The sequence below is a fragment of the Pteronotus mesoamericanus genome, unplaced genomic scaffold, assembly GCF_021234165.1.
Source record: "Pteronotus mesoamericanus isolate MK-2021 breed Mesoamerican mustached bat unplaced genomic scaffold, CSHL_Meso_final scaffold_31, whole genome shotgun sequence".
Classification (NCBI taxonomy): Eukaryota; Metazoa; Chordata; class Mammalia; order Chiroptera; family Mormoopidae; genus Pteronotus; species Pteronotus mesoamericanus.
In genome coordinates this window covers 20,497,371-20,518,014 of record NW_026555312.1, presented here as the reverse complement: position 1 = coordinate 20,518,014, position 20,644 = coordinate 20,497,371, and the positions used below count along the sequence as shown (strand labels likewise).

Here is a 20,644-nt window from a genome sequence, read left to right as displayed (position 1 = left end):
CTCCACTCCACTCATGACCAAGAAGTGTCCTTTGTGAGGAATGAGTAGATGTGTATGTGAGATGCACATCAGAGGCTGTGGGGAGGCAGAGCCAAGCCTTCAAAGGAGCACGAGCTGTCTGAGAGAATCCCTAGGCCCCATCCCTACGGGAGCGTCTACTTACCGTGCTCGCCATTGAGATGGGGCCTCCTCAACAATATAAGTGCAAGGAAGGTTAATGAACTTGGTCATACCTGCATAGTAGTTCACTTCCAAATGGTATAAGAACACCAGAAAGTGTGGGCAAAGAGAGGGAAACAAAAAACAATAGTGAGAGGGCCCACAAGACAAGTTCACAAAATAGTTGTGGGGAAGGGAAGAGTGTAACCTCCAAATCCACTTATTTGTGACAGTCAGTTCATTAAAAGCAGCCCCTGGAATCTCAGAAAGAACTTCTTTTCCTGAAAAGGAAAAGTGAGAGGTGGTTTCTCGTTATCTGCTGTGGATCAGCCAGGCAGCCTCGTAATTCTGACTTTGCCCAAGGGAGTGTGTTCAGCACTATCAAGTTTGACAGTTTAATGTAGCCCTTAATGACTGGTGGTCTAAAGAAGAAACTTGTATCCACAAGGCCACAAGTGCCCTTATTTTGCAACTCGGTGACTGTGCAGTTGGCCACCCCCATGTTCAGCCAGGAGCAGGGGAAAGAGAGGCTCCCTGCTCCCATATATGAACGTGATTGCACGGTGCTCTTCTTGAAAACCCAGGGTGTGCTTCTACTCACAGAATATCTCAATTTGGACTGGCCTGTTTCAAGTGCTACATAACCCCATGGCCGACAGGACAGTGCAAGTGGAGACAGTACTGAAGCTATAAACACAAATCTGTAATGATTTTTTTTAACATCTTTTGACATATTTAGATTTACATACCATACACCCATTACAATTCACCCATTTAAAGTGTGTAAGTTGGTGGGTTTTAGTATATTCAGACCTATTTAACCTCATCATAATCAATATTAGAGCATTTTCAGTACCCAGAACGAAACCCAATATCCATTGAGAGTCAGTGCACATTCTCTTCTAGTCACTCCCATTCCCAGCCCTTGGCAACAGCTAATCTATTTTCTGTCTCTATGGTTTTCCCTATTCTGGATATTTCATATATAAGAAATCTTATGATATTTGGCTTTATATGTCTGACTTCTTTCACTTAGCATCGTGTTTTCAAGAGTCATCCATATTATAGAATGTGTCAGTACTTCACTCCTTTTTACAGCTTAATTACAGCTGAATAATATTCCATTAGATGTATCCATTGTATGAATAGACCACATTTTATTTACTCATTCCTCAGGTGATGAGTTCTTGCCACCCTTTTGCCGTTGTGAAATAGTGCTGCTGTGAACACTGAATACCTTTTTGGGTGGACATATGTTCTCATTTCTCTTGAGCATATGCCTAGGAGTGGAACTGCTGCACAAAATCATTTTTGCACTGCCCTTTAGTTAACTTTTTACACATTTTCTTTGGCCATATCTGCCTGTTGTTCATATTCTTCAAATAACTGATCATTTATAGCAGCTGCCCTGCTAATCTCCCTGTGGTTTTAGAAGGTTTATTTCCATTCTCCTGAGCACTATAATGAGTTGGCGCTGATGGCCCGGCTGTGTCCAGGTCACTACCAAAGGGCTTAAGGGACAATAAGAGCTTTTATCACTTCCTTTCACAGGAGAGGAAGCATGTGCTCTCACAGCACCAGATGATCCCTTCGTGATGCATTAGAAGAGTTTGGAATATTTCTATCAAAAATAAAGGAAATAATCTGAATATCTAAAGGGCTCAAGTTTGTGATAAACTCTCCAGTTTTCTATAATAGATTTACAAAAAAAAAACCAAGTATGAAGGTTATGTGATAATAACACATCACTCTAATTAAACAACTGTGTGGACAGGAAAGAGGAAGGTTGAGATCTTCTTTGCAAACTACCTTGCTCTAACAGAGGGCTTTGTCCCTGGCCAAGCCATGTCCTCAGAGTTGAATCCAGAGTCATACAGAAGACTGATGAGAAAAATAGATCACCTACCTTTTTTGAACTGAAAAGTAAATCAGACATTGGTCCAAAGGAAAGCTACTTACAGCAGGTCAAGTTTGGCACTCAGGTGTCAAAAATGCAGAGCATAGCTTTTACCAATGAGATCACCATCAAAGCCTTCAAATTTCACTCTCTGTAGAAAACAAATGAGTACCTCGGATGTGGGAGTTTCTCTAGTTCTTGAGTATAATTAGAACACTTTATTCTTAAACAACATGAAGAACACTCCTGAGAGGGGCTGCCTAAGAAAGGAGTTTCCTCTTCCAGGCTCAGCTTTTGGCTGGTGACCACTCAGGTGCTGAGTTCTGCTCCTATTCTGCCAGGGCTTGCATGGAAACTTTGCACCATGCCTCCTTCTCCTGGGATTCCTTCCTTTTGGGGGCAGAAATTGACTGAGTTACCATGGCAAGCACTAGGGATGGCTAATGGGGGTGTTTGCTGGGCTCCGACCCAGGCCGCTTAGATACAAGGATCCATGTTCAGGCAACAGTAGCAAGTGATTGGTTACTAAGTTGCTTTGAAGGGGTAGGGGTTTAGGTCAGCCAAGTATGAAGGTTCTTTATGAGTGAGTAAAGAAACCATGGAGGTTTCTGTGCCAGGAACCTGCATGTGATCCGTAAAGGATGATTCTAGCAGCTCTGTGGAGTGGACTGAGATAGGGCAAGGTCCCTTTCTCCCTAGCATGGCTGTGCCAACCACATCACAGGGTCACAGAAGATGTACCACAGATCTCATCCAGTGAGGGCTGGCTTCCAGACTCTTACAGGAATACAGTTTCATTAAGGAACAGGAAGGAAGGAAGCTATCTCCACACTGCTAGGTGCTAGGGACATGAAACAGACACAGCCCCCGACTTCAAGGACCTCGGAGCCTCATGTCAGAGACAGACACATAAACTACATAAAATAGAAGGCAGTGCAGAGGGCTGTTAGGCCCAGAGCAGTTTTCCCAAGCATAGTCTTACTCCTCATCCCAGATCTGTTAACTCGTAATTTCTGGAGGTTGGCAAAGAGCCCTCTGGTAAATCCCAGTACACACCAAAGTTTGAGAGGCTCTGGCAGAGTTGGGGGCAGTGTGCCCACTTTGGAGGGAGCCAAACAGGGACATGGGTCAGGGAAGGCTTCCTACACAAAGAGCGACTCGATCTCAAGACCGAGTCAACCAGGCTGTTTATTCTACACTAATTGACTGCTTTTATGCAGCTTTAGCGATTATTTAAAGTGTGTCCTCCTTTTCCTGAATTGAAATAATTGTCTCTTGGAGATTCCATCTATGAGGGATGTACATTTCTGAAATCATACTTTTAGCCCTTTTGGATGTATAAATAAAGGGTAAAAGAAATAAAAATAGAAAAGAAAGGAGAAGAGGCCAAAGAAACACAAACTCATTAAAGTAATATATTTTCTAGGGCAAAAAAAAAAAAAAACAACTTTCCTTCAAAATGTTAAAAAAGGGGAGAAAGGGAAATAAATGAACCTTAACCACAATTGAGGTTTTCAGCTGAGCTCCTTAAAATGATACTGAGAGCAGATCTATTGAAATGCATTGTTTAACATGTAGAATTGTAAAGACTATGTAGAAACATGGGGAAATGTGTTGGTATTAGAATTCTAGATTAATAACATCAAATAGTATATGTACATAATAGTTTGTCAACAGTGACGTTTAGCTTTTCATATGTAAATGAACATTAGTACGCATAAGTAAAAACAGGGTAGATTTGGGGAGGTGAGATTAGGGTTTTTTTTTTTAATTTAATACTGTTTTTAAAAATCCACACTGTATTCATAGAATTAACTAAGATTTGCAAGATTAAAATTTACAGATTTGCTTCAGTCAGAGTAAGAAGTATTAACCCTGTAATGTTGGATGAATTGACTTTACCTCTTAGACCCTTTAATCTCTTTAAATGTAAAATAGAGATGATATTACCTGCTCTGCATACTTTATAAGGATCCAATTAGCCAATAAATTGTATGAATATTTTGTAAACTTTAAAGTGCCAGTCAGGTATTAGTTATTACTCTAATTATTACACATAAGTATAAAATTATCATATTCTTAATAAAATGGCTATAGTACAATTTCATTGAAGCAAATGAAAGTGAAGTAAGAGCCAGTCTTGCTAGATTGCAGTTGCCCTAACAAAGGAGAACAGTCACAGGATCTTTTTAAAATCAGCCAGGACAAAGAGTTGGGGACAGGGAGATTCATTTCCTTATACTTCCCCCTTAGTTAAAAATGAGCACATGTAGAGAAAAAGTCCATACCCGGAGAGAAGCCATCATTTGTACATCACATCTTCCACTGTGTCCTCGGGGTGGTGCCGCTGCAGGGAGCACTTACCGGCTGCCTCCTTCCTTGCACTTATTGGCAGCCAGGAGGGCACCAAGACTGGGTAGCGGAGGGCGGTCCTGCACCAGGCTTGCTCCGGCCCCTGACACCCAGGTAGGCTGGCCGGTGCCCCGTGGCACCTACTGCTGCAGCCCGACCTGCTCCATGGCCAGTGAAAGCAGGACACAGGCAGGAGAACCGAGGTGTCCTGGCCACCACTGCTCGCTGGCAGGGCGTCTGCAGCTCGTGATTCAGAGGCCTGGTTCTTTCCCCGTCAGGAAGTCAAGCTGCAACTGACTTGAATGCTGATCCTCTCAGCAGGGTATTTAGGGACTGGTCATTTCATCCGAACCATCCACCTTGTGGTAAGTCTCAAGTTTGTCCCCTTAGTTACATGGTAGGGGACAGTAATAAGCACAATGGCTGCACAACAGAAGATGTTGACTTTGATGCTTCTTTTTGGAGTATTAGAGCCCTTCTGGCATTGATTCTCTGCCTCCTGGGTATTCCGTTGGAAGCTATGTTCCATAACTGGGCTTCAAAGGACAGTGCTAAGACTTTGTAAACTGATGGCAAATTCCCCATATCCTACAAGAGCCCAGGGGAGAGGGAGGCAGGCTTAGCAAGAGAGAAAGTGCCCCTGCCTGTCCTTGACCCTGTGAGCACTGAGGAATACCAAGGAGCACTGGGCTGGCACCAAAAGAGTAAGCCCAGCCAACTGTCTCATCAGACCCACACTCTCACTTCTGGCCTTCCCTCTCTCCCTCATCCAGAATAACTTCTTGGACAAAATACAGGCCATTCTGTTCAGCTGTCTTTACATCTCCCCTACAGAATGCTAGAAATGAATAATAAAATATGAGATTTATGCTCAGTAGCCTGTCACTACAAACTCTGTGTATCTTTTCCGTAATAGCCCACATGTATTCTCCAAAGTCCCTACCCCAGAGATGATATTCAGAATCTTTAACCAGCAGTCTGGCATAGGCAGTGACCAATTGTATGAGAGCTGGCCGAATGAGAACAGGACAGCAACCCACCAAGCCAGACACCTGGAGGAGGGAGATGGGAGGCGGCCCTAAGTGCGAGGTCCAGGCATCCTGGAGGGAGGACGAATAGGGAAGGAAGGGTCCCTGAGCAGCAGTCATTTACCAACCTTGTGGAAGTCATTCAGCATTTTAACAAGTCTGGTACATAGTGGCTGAATATGAGTTTTGCCCTATTCCCTGGCCAAGAGGGTTTTTCAGTGATCTCCATCCTGCAGACATTTCCGACTTAAGTGTCTCCTAGAGCGTGCCAATTTTGGGCCCTATGGAAAATAGGGGTTCTCTTAAGGTACGGGGTGAGTCACATTAAGCAGAGGTATTGGCCAGTGACTGCCCACAACTTACAGCCCATGGCTGCTAATGATTGTTGTCCCAATTCCCTCCCACTTTCCATAACCGCTCCTTCAGAGGGCTTCCAGGAGGAGAGCCATTGGGCTTCTCATGGCTGGGGGTGCAGGGGAAGTGTGTATTGGGGTGTAAGCTGATCGAGCATGGCTCCTGAGTGAATCTGGACCCACTGCTCCCTCTGAGGCCCTGCCAGGTGTTTTGGTTCATGATAGTGTTTATCTCTCATATCCATTTTGGTGCTTTTTTCAGCCTGACTTTTAGGTCAGGGGAGACAGAAGGGAGCCCGCTTAATCAGATGTGTTGGTATGTCAGACCCTGATGTTGTGTAAGGTTTACTATCCCCAGAAAGCTCCCAAGCCCTGGGAAAATGAGGATGTTGGTGACCATCTATTCTACTGTCTCTGGATACCACATAGCAGGTCCCCACGGGGGCGGGAGCAAAGGAATCCCAGGCAGCTGTTCAAAAGAAAGAAGTAGATCTATCTGTGTGTCCTGACGTGTGCACATGCTGAGCTTCAGAAACAACAAGTTGTAGGAAAATGTGTGGACTGTGATTTCCTGTTTGTTTTTTGTTTGTGTCAGTTGCTCTCAACTGACGTCAGCCCATGAGGTGGAGGTGGGGCAGCTGCCACCAACTGCGGCCTCTGTCAGGAGCTGCTGATGGCGTGGCAGCTGGAGAGAAGCTGTTCTGGGCCCATAGCGGGGGCTGGGGTGCTCGTTGTCTCACCGGGGGCCACTTCCTCATCCTGACTTTTTAACACCAAAAAGCGTCAGACTCATCCTGGACAGTTTTTGAAAGAGGCCAGTAAGTCAGCATATTTTACAAGCCTGAAGTTTTTTAACAAATTAGTCATGCAGCTTCTGTTTGTACTCTGGAAACTTTTCCGTGCTGAGTGTCTCTTCTTTGTGCTGTAACCTTGACTTTGGAACTGCTGTGTGCATTGCTCTGGAAATTGTGTATCTATGATGGTGGCAGACATCTGAAATAATGCTGTCCCCAAACCTGGACGCACACCAAGTAAAGAGAATGTCAAATCAAATACAGTAGTGTGGGCAACTGCTCTAGTAGTGCGGGCCTAACCACATACATATGCTGCTGTCATTCTTCTAATGAGGGACAAAACCAAACCAAATGAAATACAGTCCTTCTACAAGTCTCCAGAAACGAAGGTGTCCTTGAAGGGAAAAAGAGCACAAAGCAGCCCAATTATCCCAGAAAATTTGTCACCAATACTCCCAGGGAACCTGATAAACAGAGAACTCGAAGGTCCCAGCACCGCCCCAGGAGTTTGCATCACCTCGTAACTAATTATAGTGCTGCCGGGATTCTGGCCTTGCTGCAGGGGCTCAGTGCAGAGGCAGGACTCTTGATGGGGCATCTGGCAGTTTGCCCAGGCTCTTGTTGTTACCATCTCAGTGAAGTGTCAGGTTTCATTCTGATGTAATGTTTGGGTCCTGAGTTCCACCCAGTTCTGAGAAGGGCTAGGTGACTGACTGAGTTGCAGTGTTGCTAACATCCAACAACAGTGTGCTTGCGCATCCGGACACCTCATCTCTTGGAGCCTAAGTTATACAGTGCTTCACCACCAACCCCAGGGGACTCGTGGCCAGCTCTGCGCCCATCCCTCAGCGGTGAGTGTGGTGAGTGGACAGCCAGCACCTGTCCCTGTGTTATAACTGTCTGCCCTCCCTGAGTGGTGGTCTGAGCCGGCAGGCGGAGATCATTCACCTCTAAAAAAATAGGTTGTAGAAGATTGGAAGACGTAACCCCTTGCCGTCATTGACAGTGTGGCATCTTAGAGCAACATGATAAAGTGTGAAGACACTTCCCTCCCCCGCTCTGGTCTTGTAACTGTACCCAAAGTATGCCTGGCGGGTAAATATCTACCTTGGATTTTTTTAAAAAATATTCACCCACTGCAAAAGAAAAAAGCAATTGATAACAATTTTAAAATAATGATAATAAAGGCTCAGCCTGAATCCTCTTAGATTAAGCGCTCTTTCTCACTGAGGGTGCCGGTCAAGAGCAAGGCAGTGATGACGTGCACAACCACACCTCCCTAGTGAGAAACCCCTTGAGTGGGGTCGGGCCACCTGTGTTCTGGACAGCTGACCCTGTGATTTTGGGTCCAGTCCTTGTTAGGAACCCCTGCCTTACATGTGTATCTCTTCAAAAAGGAAGTACTCTTGTTGGAATGGGAACCCTTGCCAGCTTCCCACAACTTCGGGCTCCTTTGAGGCCGCAGTTCTCTGGAACCCATTAAAATGGTTTGCTTTCCTTTACTTGAATAGCCTGGAATACAAAAGAAAGAGGCCATCACATGGTGGGCTTTTTTTTTTTTTAATTTAAACATCAAACATGCAGAAAATAATGGAATGGCCCAGAAATCTGACAACAGTGGAGAAGAGTTAGGGCAACCACATAATTGATCCTCCAAACCAGGACCCTTGAGAGTGAAAGAAGTCTGTTAATAACATGGCGCTGGGACAATACGTGTGAACCAGATGTGCGGTATATACACATTCTTGGCCTTCTCTCTCGTGTCTACTAGCAAGGATGAAACACATTAATTATTAACTGTCATGTGGGGTTGAAGGAAGAAATATGAAGTTGTTCATCACTCTGCTGGGAACATCACAGGAGAAATAAAAGGTCAACTCCTCACCAGTGCCCTCCCTTTTAGGAATATCAAGTATCCAAAAATTAAGGCTTGCAGAGTTGAATGGAAATGGGGTATATATGGGGAGAGGAAACTCTTTCATCCCTGGGTTCTCTGAATTGGCCTCGTCCTCTACTAGCACGTTCAATTGTTGGCTGAATTTCCAAAGATCTAGTTTGCACACTGCAGGCATTCTTGTATGGCATAAAATGATGTCAAAATTAAAAGTAGAAATATTATTACCTAAACTTCTTTTTTTTAAACAACTTATGCTACTAGTTTAAGTTTAGGTTTTATAAAACTTCTTGATGCTAAATGGAAAAGACTGAAAAAAGTATATATAGCTTTATGTATCCCTATTTCAGTTTGCTTCTTTAAAAATTATTAGAAACAGCCCTGGCTGCTGTGGTTCAGTGGGTTGAGCACCAGCCTGTGAACCACAAGGTCGCAGTTCGATTTCCAGTCAGGGCACATGTCTGGGTTGCAGGCCAGGTCCCCAGTTGGGGTGCATGCGAGGGGCAACCAGTCGATGTTTCGTTCTCTCGTGCATTGATGTTTCTCTCCCATGTCAATATTTCTCTCTCTCTCCCCCCTTCCTGTCTCCCTCCCTCCCTTCCCCTCTCTCTACAAATAAATAAATTAAATCTTTAAAAAATAAAAATTATTAGAGACATAAAGTATGATAAAACTTGTCTATGTGAAAAAAGTTTGCTATAGTGGGTAACCTGACTATGGCAAGGCTGTGAGAGCGACTCTCCACCCTGGAGTCTCACCAGAGAGAATGGCTGTGTGGACAGACAAGGGACGCGCGTCCTGCTCACCTTCCACGCAACAGGTGGACAGGCGGCAGACAGCAGATCGGGTGGCCTGACAGGATGCCAAAAGCTGAAATCCTGCCATCAAAGATTCATTATATTCGTGGCTCAAATGATTTGGGGAGCTTTCCAAAGCCCCTGTCAAGTGTAGTTATCTTAGGAAAGTGCAATACCTTAAAAATATGCCTCTTCCAGCTGGGTGTGAGGAGGCACTCAAAAGCACTGGATGTGTAAAGTGCATCTTCCAGAAGGGCCAGAGTCACTCACCAACTTGTGGGACCAATTTTATACTAAAGTCAGCATACATGCATTATGGAGCAGAACATATCAGTTACACAAAGATCCATGGGAGACTTTAAAGATGTTCTAGTTATCAAAGCTTCTTGAAGCTAAGCCTCACACCCTGGGAGTATGATTTTGTACATTAACTATTTCTTCATATTATCACTTCTCAGCCTTTTGGCTAAGGGTAAGTGTAGTATCTGTTCTTACCAGTTTAATATCTGATACATCCTCTATCTGAGGACATTATATTAAATGGACTTTTGGAGCTGGGAGATGGAATAGGAGCTTGCTCCGTCCAGTCTGCGCATCGACCTGGTATTGCAGTGCTTCTGGGAACAGTGCACCAGGAGAAAAAAAAAGAACTATTTCTGCATATTAAGGTCTGGTTTCTAACTCTCCAATTCTGTTCATTTCTCTCTTCTTGGACCAGTGCCACACTGTGTTAATTGTATCTCAAAAATGCTTTCATACCTTTCTTTTCAACGTGTTCTTATTCTTGGTGTTTGTATTCATCCAAATAAACATTAAAGTCATTTTCTCAAATATCTCAAAAAAATCCCATTGGAATTTTTTTTATCATTGTGTTAAACGTAAATTAATTTGACAAATATTGATATTGTATATGATTCTGTCTCTCCATGAACATGCATTTTCTCATTCAAACTTATTTTGTATTTCTAAGTCTTACAGTTTTTCTTTCTAAACATCACACGCATTTCTTAGTACAGTTATGTCTAGGTGTGTGGTTGTTATGACTGTAGTTACTGCCTTTTCCTATATTTTCAGTGTGATCCACTGAGAGGGTGGCCTCTTATTCGTGAAATGGAAGAGCAAGCCCATCTGAGCAATTGTACTCCTTCCAGATAGGGAGATTAAACACCAAAAATGGAGTTTGTTTGTAAAAGCCTATAAATTGATGATGATAATGGTATCTTTCTATAAAGTTGTGGTGAGATTAAAAGAAGTAATACTTTTAATTGATTAATTAAATGCTCAGAACAGTGCCTGGCATACAGTAAGTACTCATTAAATGTTAGTATTACTTTCATCATTATTATCATTGGTATTATTTTTATTAGTAATAGCCTAATCATTACAATGCCTGAAGCAAGATTTGGCACTGCCCCCTATCAGACAAGATATCATCCTTGCCTGGTGGTTTTCCCATCCTCAGAAGGGAAAGAGAGCAGGGGCAGTCCAGCTCTTAGCTTCACAAGCAAAGCCAGATGTCAACATCTCTCCCATAACGTTCAGTATGTAGGGCCCCTCCCTCTCACACAAAAACTGCTCTGACCAGCGAAAATCATTCTGGGCCCCTCCTGGATAGGAAGCTGTGCCCTCAGAGCAGAGCTGATGGAAGAATGGACTCAAGTCCAGCTCAGGAAGCTCAAGTTCAAAACCAGGTGATGGTCTCAGACATCCCTGACACCCTCTCTCCACAAATGCGGGTGGATTTAATATTACAAAATCATGGACTCTCACAGCTGATGTGGTGAGCCTTGGAGATCCTTGAGGTCAAGACCTGAGATCCTGGGGTATTCAACTTGACAATAGATGGTCCATGCACACAAGTAACATTTAACGACCTCTTACCACACACCTGGTACTATTCTTATTTAATGCCCATAACAGCATGAAGATATTTAATGTATTTGGACCAAAGGAAGTATTTGGGGCCATTGCTACATTTTCTTCAAGTCTAGTGTCTCGTTTGATTCCCATAACAACCCAGTGAAGTAGGCAAGAGGCAGCAGAGGCCCCACTGCGGCGGCCCCACGGGCCCCTCCCCTGGTGACTGAGCCCAGCTCCTCTGAGCCTCACTCAGGCTGCAGTGTGTGGCACAGCAGACAGCACATCGCTTCAGATGAGTAACCAGCAGGTTATTTGTCTAATGAGCCTCAGAGCTCATGTGTTTCTAGGCCATCCAGGCGTCCCATCTACTTGCAGCTGAATGATCTGTGGGTTTTCCTAATGGATTCTAATGCCAAGTCCTAACATTTATAGAAGTGTGATAAGTTCTAATGACCAGTTTATGCATGGTAATAGCCTGATGTGGCTGTGTAAGTCAATTTGAGATTCTGAAGGGACTGTAAATTGAAGCTGTTAATTGCACTTCCTCGCTTCCATTGACCAGCCAGTTCCCCTCACCTGCAGCTTAGAAGTGACATGCTCTGTCATTAGCACCGCAGCATCCGTCCCCAGCTGACCCCCTGACGTGTGCTGACACATTTTATAGCCCAAGTAAATGCGACAGAGATGTTACACAAATGTTCATTGCCTCATCTCTATCGTCCTCATTAAGGTAACATTTTAATATTTCCCTCTTTATGAACTGCATATTTTTCCCCCGCCTCTTCTGTAATTGCTCTGAGTTAACCCTGTATACCGTTGGATTAGAACTTTCAACCTTCAGCTTGGCTGAATTTAAATCATTTGATTTTGTTTAATAGTGCACATTTTTGTTACAGTAAATAGTCCTGTCGCTATTTTCATTGACTTGCATTTATCATTTCCCTGTTTCCACTAGGAGCTCACCACAAAGCACTTCAAGATCAGTTATAGATCTAGAATTTTGAACTAGTGAACATAGAGCCTTGTAACCAGGGATACCAGACCCTGGTATTTTTAGTTGTCAAGTACTAACGAGCACCTGGCACAGTCCTAACCTATGCTGTGAGGCAGCTGAGTCTTTCTCCTACTCCCCGCTAGTCACTGATTCTCCTGCAAAGGAAGCGAGACAAGCACACAAATGGTGACAGTACAAGGCCAAACCAGGGTCACATGGGTGGCACAGATATATGTAGTGTTTTCAGGAAAGAGAGAAGGGACCCAGGGAATCTTCAACCACTGGCCCAAAGGGTGGGTGGGCTTTTACTCAGTAGATACTGCGTGAGTATTTCCTGATAGAGTAGCTGCTGGCGGAGCAAAGGCACAGAAGCTGAAAGACCCAAAGACCCACTTCTCATGGCATCAGTGAGAACTTCATGGCACATAGGAGGACAGCGGCCGTCAGAGGACTGTGAATATCAGGCCAGGGGGCCTGGATAGATGAAAAGATATTAATCTTTGTCCGTCTTAACATCACTAACATTGAGATCTTAGTTTTCTTCCCCATCAGCCATAGAAGTATCATATCTTAATGGAATTTTAAAAATCTAGTTCATACTTATGGCAAACTGGACTATAAATTTGAAGGTTTGTTTCAATATAAAGTGCCCTAAAAGTTGAGTTTTGGATCACCTCCTCATTTTCATTCTGCAACTTTCTTTGAAGACTTCCATGGGGAACCAGTTGGAACTGGGTCACCCATGTCACAGCTGCATTTCTTGCAAGAGAGCACCTGTCTCCCAAAGGCCCTGTCCTTATATTGGTGGACTTTGAGAAACATACTATATTAAAACTATGTTAGTGGGGGCTTCTGTCAGGAACATAGTTGAAGGGCCACACAGCAGGAGAACCCTGTGTTCTTCTTGCCCATCCATCAGGAAGGTAGCCATCAGCACACACAGCATGCACAGTGGCTCCGTGGGAGGAGATGCGTTCATACTGTGGCTGAATGTGCTGCCCAACCTTCACACAGTCCACCAGAGGCGGTGTCAGCTAGACAGATAAATGAACCTTTTTCGAAAGTAGTTTTGCAATATCTATCAGGATCTATAAAAATATTCAGACATGTTTACCTAATAATTCTACTTCTAGAAACCTTTTATAAGAAAAAAATGAGAGATGTGATAAAAGATTTATACTTTTATAATTGGTATAAATGAGAATGAGTAAATAAATTATGCTGCTTCTTTGCAATAGAATATTATACAGTTATTAAAAATATTCTTTCAAAGGACAGTGAATGATGTAAGAATTATAATACAAAGCTAAGTACTGAAAGCAAGGTATGATTTCAAATTAAAATATTGTGTGTTTTCCATGGCTGGTATAGCTTCGTGGGTTGGGTGTTGCCCCACAAACCGAGGGATTGCCGGTTTGATTCCTAGTCAGGGCACATGCCTGGGTGTGGGTTCGGTCCCTGCTCAGGGTGTGTGCAAGAGACAACTGATAGATGTTTCTCTCTCACATTGATATTTCTCTCTCTCTCTTTCTCCCTCCCTTCCTCCTCTCTCAAAATAAATGAATAAAATATTTTTTAATTGTGTGTTTGTATGCATACACACATTTTAAAGGAAAGACGAATGTTGGGGAGGCCCCAATTACGTGTATGGTCACCTCAAATTTTAATAAATATGTTACTGCACCCCTTCATGGGAGTGTCTGTGATTACTACAACTGTGTTACAGTGGCATGAAATTAATGTTATAAAGAAGTCAGCATTGGTACAGGAACTGGTGGAGGCGAAGCATTTTGGAGAAAGCACTAGACAGATTCAAGTCTTTACTCCTCCATGGATTGATTTCTCAGACTTCTTTCATCATCAAAAAATGGGGATAGTGATTTTCATCATATCTATACAGGTCGGTCTTGATCTTACTATTGTTTGATTCCCCATTTTGTACGTCATCCAAGCAATTCTCTGGTCTGCTCTACTCTGTACTCTCTGTCACTTCCTTAATTCAAGCCAAAGTCATCTCTTACCTTCACAATGAGATAAAGTAATCTTTAACCACAAATATAATCCCACCTTCTATTTTTAACATTTCAAAATTTTCCTCAGAATGAGTTAGCGTCCATGATCTGGCCCTAACCTACTCTTCTCTCTCCCACCCTATCCACACTCACTGCTCATGCTGTCTTTGACATTCTCCATAAGCCTCATGCATCAGTTGCCTTCATACCTGGCTGCCTGTGTAGGGGCCATTCCCTCTATCTGAAATGTGCTTCTTGCCCCTCCCTTGGCTCCCACTTCTCAGCCCAGTGTAATCCTGAGGCCCTGCTTAAGATCCATCTTCTTCTAACTTTCTCTAGTCCTGCATGCTACCCTCTTTGCCAGCACCTGCCAGTTAACAGGGCAGTTCTCTTGTATCCTGTCTGTCTCTGCTCCTTGATACAGAGCTTCTGAGAGGAGGAATCACATCTCCACACATCACCACAGCACAGTGTCTGGTACAGTAGGTGTTCACTGCTTGTTGCCCAAAGACAAGGGGCTGGGGCTGCCCTGCCAGGCCTCCTACAGGGTTTGCTGGATATCTCACCCAATACATACTTATTTTTTCTGATGTAGAGGACCAGCCTTTCACTGTTAAGAAGAGTCCCGCCCCCTATCTCTATCTTTACTGCACAGCCATTGACTAACAGCTCAGTTCCAATGTGCAGGGAATTAGCAAAGGCAAATTTGGCGACTACACTTTGCCTTCAGTGCATTTTCCAGCAGGGGACAGGCCTGTGATGGCAGACATTTGCGTTTAAGTATTAGAGATGCTCTTTTGGAGCTTTCACTGCTAACGGAATCCCGTGGTTCTTGATCTGTGTCTTTTCTTTGCCTTCAGGTCCACATTGGCCAAATGTATGCAACTGACAAGCTTATCATTGAGAATCAAGAGAAGCCCAAGACCTAAAGACCATCACCACCAGCCACCATCAGCAACTGTGGACCACCTTCCACATCCATTCTGTGCTTGGGATGGGGGCTCACAACAGACTACGAGTGGCCTCTTGTATCAACTTAAAACAATAACCTCTTGCTCAGCCTGCCCTGTAAAAACTGATAAATTGAGTGAGGTTTCCATTCCTCTGCAGCCTTAGTGAAAAAAGGTGGCTGTCTCTCCTTGGTTCAAGTGTTAGAATGAAGAGCTGGTGCCCACTCAAATCAATGCTGTGTATTATTGTGTCTCCTCTCTACCCCACCCCTCTTTAATAGCTAGCTCATCACCACTTGTGTAGAGCATCTCCAGAGTTTGTTTCTTAGTCCTTAACAATAAACAGAATTGTCTCCCTAAGCTGCTACACCAGATACACTCATCCTGATTAATGCACTTGCATTTCCTGCTGCTGCAGGTCCTGCGGAAGGCAGTACGGGGACCAGGAGAGGAGGCTCCAACCCTGAGCTGAGTCCTCCCTTTGTTAAAGCAAGTCCAAGACCAGAAGAGATTTGGGGGACAGCAGGAAAGAGGGCAAGGGTGAAGGGGTGGAGGGTGCACCCTGCAGCTGACACCTAGGCTCAGCACAACCACAAGGATGGCAGGTGGGTGGATACACACCTAGACACAGGGTACTCCACACCCTGGCTTCTCAGAGAGTTCTAAGGATCAGCACCACCTGGGAGCAGAGTCTCAAGCCCCAGCCCAGCCTTCTGAACCAGAACGGTCCCACTATCAGTAGAGGTAATTCCGATGCACCTGAAGTTCAAGAAGAGCTGCTGTCAGCAACTGCTCCCCAAAGTGGGCCTTCAGAGTTCACCTACTGAGTCAGAATCTCCTGGAGATTTTGAGAGGTTTTAAAAAGAAATTTCTCAGTACTTCCCTCCCCTTGGATTCTGACTTAGTAAGAGGTGAAGCACAGGAATTTAAATTTATATGTATATTTTTTAAGCTCTCCTAGTGCTTTTAATATTTAGTCAGCTCGAGAAACTCGGCTCTTTGAGTATGCCACAGGTAAAAAAAAAAAAAATTGTATGGATTGATCCTTGGAAATAACATCAGTTCAAAACATAGGAAGAAGGTATTAAATAACTTATTTGACTTCTGGAGATTTTATGAGGGACCCAGACACTGAGTGATTTTTGGTTTTTGTTTGCGTCTCTTCGTAAACAGTGCTAAGTGAATTCTTACTGATGGATATAGGTTTGAGACAGGCTCATATAAATATTTACAGGTTCTAAAATAGCTGTGACAGTGTCACCGACATGCCACTGAACTGTCGTCGTCGTCCCCACCCCCAGCCCCCTATCATTTTAATTCACGTGAGTGGAGTGTGAGCAGTCTGGGACCATCTCACCTATAGATTGCAGATTAAATATGTGGTTGTTCTATTTGGCAATACAACTTGTATCTCCAGAATGCTTTTGCCCATGGATAAATTCTCATACACCTTTAAGACTAAGCAATTCTGAGTAGGTCCCATAGTCTCAGGGCTGCAGTGTGAGATTAAACATTCAGCAGACGGCCAATGTCAGTAATGTGGGGAATGTTCTCTCCTCCTTCCTTTGACTACAGTGGGGTTAGAGTCTCCCAGCGATGTGTGTGGCTCTGACTCACTTTCTACTCTGCGTCAGTAGAGTTTGTGGCTATTCAGCAGCAACTACATCCAAGCAGAGGTGCTTGCTAACAGATGTCACCTCTGACTTATACTTAATTAAAGCAACTGCTACATGGAAACTCCTAAGTCCACATATGAACCTCTTCCCCACAAGCCTCAAATTTCTAGCAGGCTAACAACTCCATGGGAGATGTTTTTCTCCAGATTTTAGTCACAGAGACAGTGGATCCAGCAAACTTGATTTGATCTGCAGGCCTTTAACAGCAGGTGGCTTTTATGTTAATTAAAGTACGTGACTGGGCTTGAACATGCCCAAAGCCTTAATAAGCAGAGCTAATTTTTATAACTCAAATAAAATTAACTATGCATTTAGAATCTGTGAAAAGACGTGAATGAGAATTAAATGATACAAAACAAGGGTCTTTTTCTTCCCTCCAATTTCAGGTGCAGGCAGTGCCTTGTACAGAGTATTTCCCAATCAAGGGACCCCAGGTTGGCTGTCGAGCTTTGAATAAAGTGACACTTCCATGGGGACAGTTACTTGTGTTTCTATAGCAAAGCATACCACTTGCTTGAGTGGGCCCCCACTGGGAGGCTCGGGGTGAGGGGATGGATGGTCAGCCTCACAGAAGTCTGACGTGCTGCTGTTCTAAAGGTGGGATTTGGGCTGTCTTCCAGTGTCGACATTTAGCAAATAGGAAATACCACTATAAGTTAACTTCTGAGACAAAAACATCTGGCGAAGCATGGCTGTTCCCTAGATCTCCAGAGGTAACATTTGATACCTGGGAAACCTTAGATGGTCAACTGCACGACAGTGTTCTGGTGGCTGTTGTTCTCAGGACTGTGAACTGAAAGATCATGGATTGGCAGACCTTGCTTTACATGTACTCTGCCCTGCTACGAAGCAAATCCCCTTCACCCATAGTCTCACCCAACATCTCAAGTCCCTGAATACAACCAAAAGTGCTGCCTGCCATCTAAGAGCAAAGGGGGTGGACTGAGATAAATCTACAAAGATGACAAAATGTCAGAGCTGACATACTAAAGTTCACCTAGTCTAACGCCCAAGTCTGCAGGTGTGAAAACTGAGATCCTAAGCATCTCCAGATCATTTGCAAGTCCAGGCTCTTTCCCTTACACCCCTTTCACTCATCTTTTAATTCATTCAGTTTTGATCGAGAGCCAACTGGTGCCAGATGCCAGGGGGAGACCAGTGAACAAGACACAGCCCCTGCCTCTATAGAGCTTGCAGTCTAGCAGGGGAATTAAATGAGAAAAAGACAAGCCTAATACAGTTTACAAAGGGTGAAATGCAGGTACTCTAGGAGCTGATGGTGAGGACCAGGGAAGGCCCCCCCTGAAGAAGGAAGATTTAAGAACAGAAATCCAGTCTGCAGGGAGAGAAGAATGCAGCAGAGCAGACAAGAGGCAGACCAAGATCCTCCTGATTCCATCATCTTCACACTTCTTGGCTTCCCAGCCCTGGAGAGGAATAGACTCTACACAATACCCAACTGTCCATCAAACCAACTCTCCTGTTCGCTCAGGCTGCCTTGAGTTAGTTTCTGCAACTTGCAGTTTGGAACATTGACCAACGCTGTGTTTTATGGAACAATGGGGCCATATTGAGGCCTGCAAGAAGTTCACATTTCCAGTAGGTAAGTTCCCCATGGAAAAGGTAACTCCATGGTAACTGGAACTTAATGACAGGACCTAGGCAGGAAGATAAGGAAGTTGAGCTCTTGCCAGATACTAAGAGGTCTAGATGTCTTGCACCCTTATGAGAGACAAAGGAGAAAAGGGGGAACCCAAGCGAAATCTCCTTTCTTGTGGATGAACTCCAGATAGGCTATCTTCCCTGTGTTTGTACTTATAGCTGTGGGTGGTGAACAGCAATGAATCTGAGCCCAGCTGTTCTGAGTTTAAATATGAGCTCAGTCCCTTTCTCCCTGGCCACCTTACTCAATATCTCTGAGACTCAATTTCTTTAGCTACAAAATAGGAGTAATACCTACCCCTCAGAGAGTGTTAGAGTCTCAAAGCAGAGCCAATAAATAGCACACAACCTCTTCCCGATCCAGGTTTTGTAACATTTAAGAAATAAGAAAAATGAGGGTCAGTAGAAACAGATGTCATCTTTATAATTGGCATAGGCTACTCACAACACTGCCAAGTGTGAGATTCAGATGGGTTAAATAAGTCTATACTGCCAAAGAGACCCTTTATTCCAGGGAAGGGGGTGTGCAGAGTGTACACAGTGCCTAGGCTGTGGTCTCCCACTGGTGTGAGAGAAGACCTACCCTCAGAACCTGTGAGAGATGAACTCTACAACCAGTGGCTGCCTTGCCCACCCCACCCCCCGCAATGTCATTGTGGGCCGCAGTGAGGAGAGGGGCAAGACACCACAAGGGCAGGAGAAATCCCTCTCAGCAACCAGGAGTGGGGACAAGGTGTCTCCCCACCCCAGCTCCCAACTGATTGTTGTTAGAATTGAATAAAATAATCCAGGCAGGTAGCATCCCATGCTATAGGTGTCTAACCAAATAAAAATCAGCCATTCTCCTCAGCAAGAGAGTAACATAGCTGGCAAGTTAGGACCCAAGATCTGCCCACTGCTGTACTCAATGGGTGCCTATCTCAGGGAGATGTGAGGTGGGATGTGTGGATCTGTAACTCCTTGACATCCACTTCACCTCAGCAGAGGTGTGAAGGTCTCCAAGTGCTAGCTGTGCCTGCTGAATGTGCTGTTTTCCGTTTTTGACTATTACACACAATGCTGCTATAAACATTCCTGTACGTGTCTCTTGGTGCCCATAAGTACACACTTCTGTACATAGCTGGAATTTCCGATCAGGGGGTTACATGTGCAGTCAACTTCCATATAAACTGCCAAACAGATTTTCAATGTGGCAGTGCCACTCCGGATGTCTTTAGACATGTTTGTGTGTGAGAACAGGATTGATGTAAAGGGGTAGGTAGAGCAGGCTCTAGCCTGAGAAGCAGCTCTCTGCTATGGGAGGAAGCATCTTTGTTGAAAGACACCCCTCCATCCTCCACCCTCCACCATGAGGGAGGCAGGCCTGTCTAAGGGAAACAGGCGGAGCCACATGGCCTACCAGCCTATCCCTCCCAAAGATTGAGTACCAACCCCAAGGGTTCCAGGTGTCAGATCTGTTGAGGAAAATGGCATTTCCTTATGTGTGTGGAGCTGGGTGAGGTTTGGAGAAGAAAGGCAGGTGGAAGTGCGAGTGCCAAAAACGTGTCTGTAATGGTAGATTTGGAGTCATCTGCATAAAGGTTTGAGTGTCCAAATGCAAACACCATGAGAGCCATGCCCCCTGCACGTCTTCCTCCCGCCCCCCACATACGCCATGGCTGTGCTGCCACATAGAAAGGGCTCCAATAACTTGCTGAATGAATGAACAGATTTCTGATGAGCTAAGGGAACACTGGCCACTGCAGGGAGTATACAAAGAATTTGACATAGTTTTATAAGAGAACAGAGAGTGAAAGATTTGTTGAAGGACAGAATGGCAGAGAGAAGGACAATCAGCCTTGAAAGAGATTGACAAGGAGCAGCTTGGGAAGAGAAGGTAAGTCGGAAAAGGTGGTCACAGAAGCCTAAGGTCACAAAAAATGAATGTTCAACAATACCAAACCATAGTCAACAAACAGGAGCCCACACACACACAAAAGCTTCATAAGATAGGGTGGATTATTTTTCAGGAGATGCAAAAGATGTGTCAGATGAACATATGCAAGTTGTATACATTATGTCCTAACAACATGTATACATAACACATCTCATCATAGGAACAACAGGAAGTAAGTAGAATGTTCACTGTCTAGGTAACAAGAGCAGCTTTTCCTGGTTAGTACATTGGGGGCCAGTGTAATTTTTCCCCAAAATTGGAAGATTTATTTATTCTTCCT

At 44.2% G+C, this 20,644-nt stretch overlaps 1 protein-coding gene and 1 non-coding gene across 2 annotated transcripts in view; both read left to right on the top strand.

Moving 5' to 3' along the window:
- Window positions 1–17,190, top strand: part of LYRM4 (LYR motif containing 4) — a 153,934-nt gene extending 136,744 nt beyond the window's left edge. Inside the window, exon 3 of the mRNA XM_054591910.1 lies at window positions 15,001–17,190. Coding sequence (XP_054447885.1) covers window positions 15,001–15,069 — 69 coding nt within the window. The 3' untranslated portion in view covers window positions 15,070–17,190. The remainder of the gene's footprint in view (window positions 1–15,000) is intronic.
- On the top strand, window positions 9,721–9,911 carry LOC129085797 (U2 spliceosomal RNA). Its single transcript, XR_008530742.1, has one exon. It is a non-coding gene; the product is annotated as a U2 spliceosomal RNA (small nuclear RNA).
- Window positions 17,191–20,644: the final 3,454 nt, after the last annotated feature.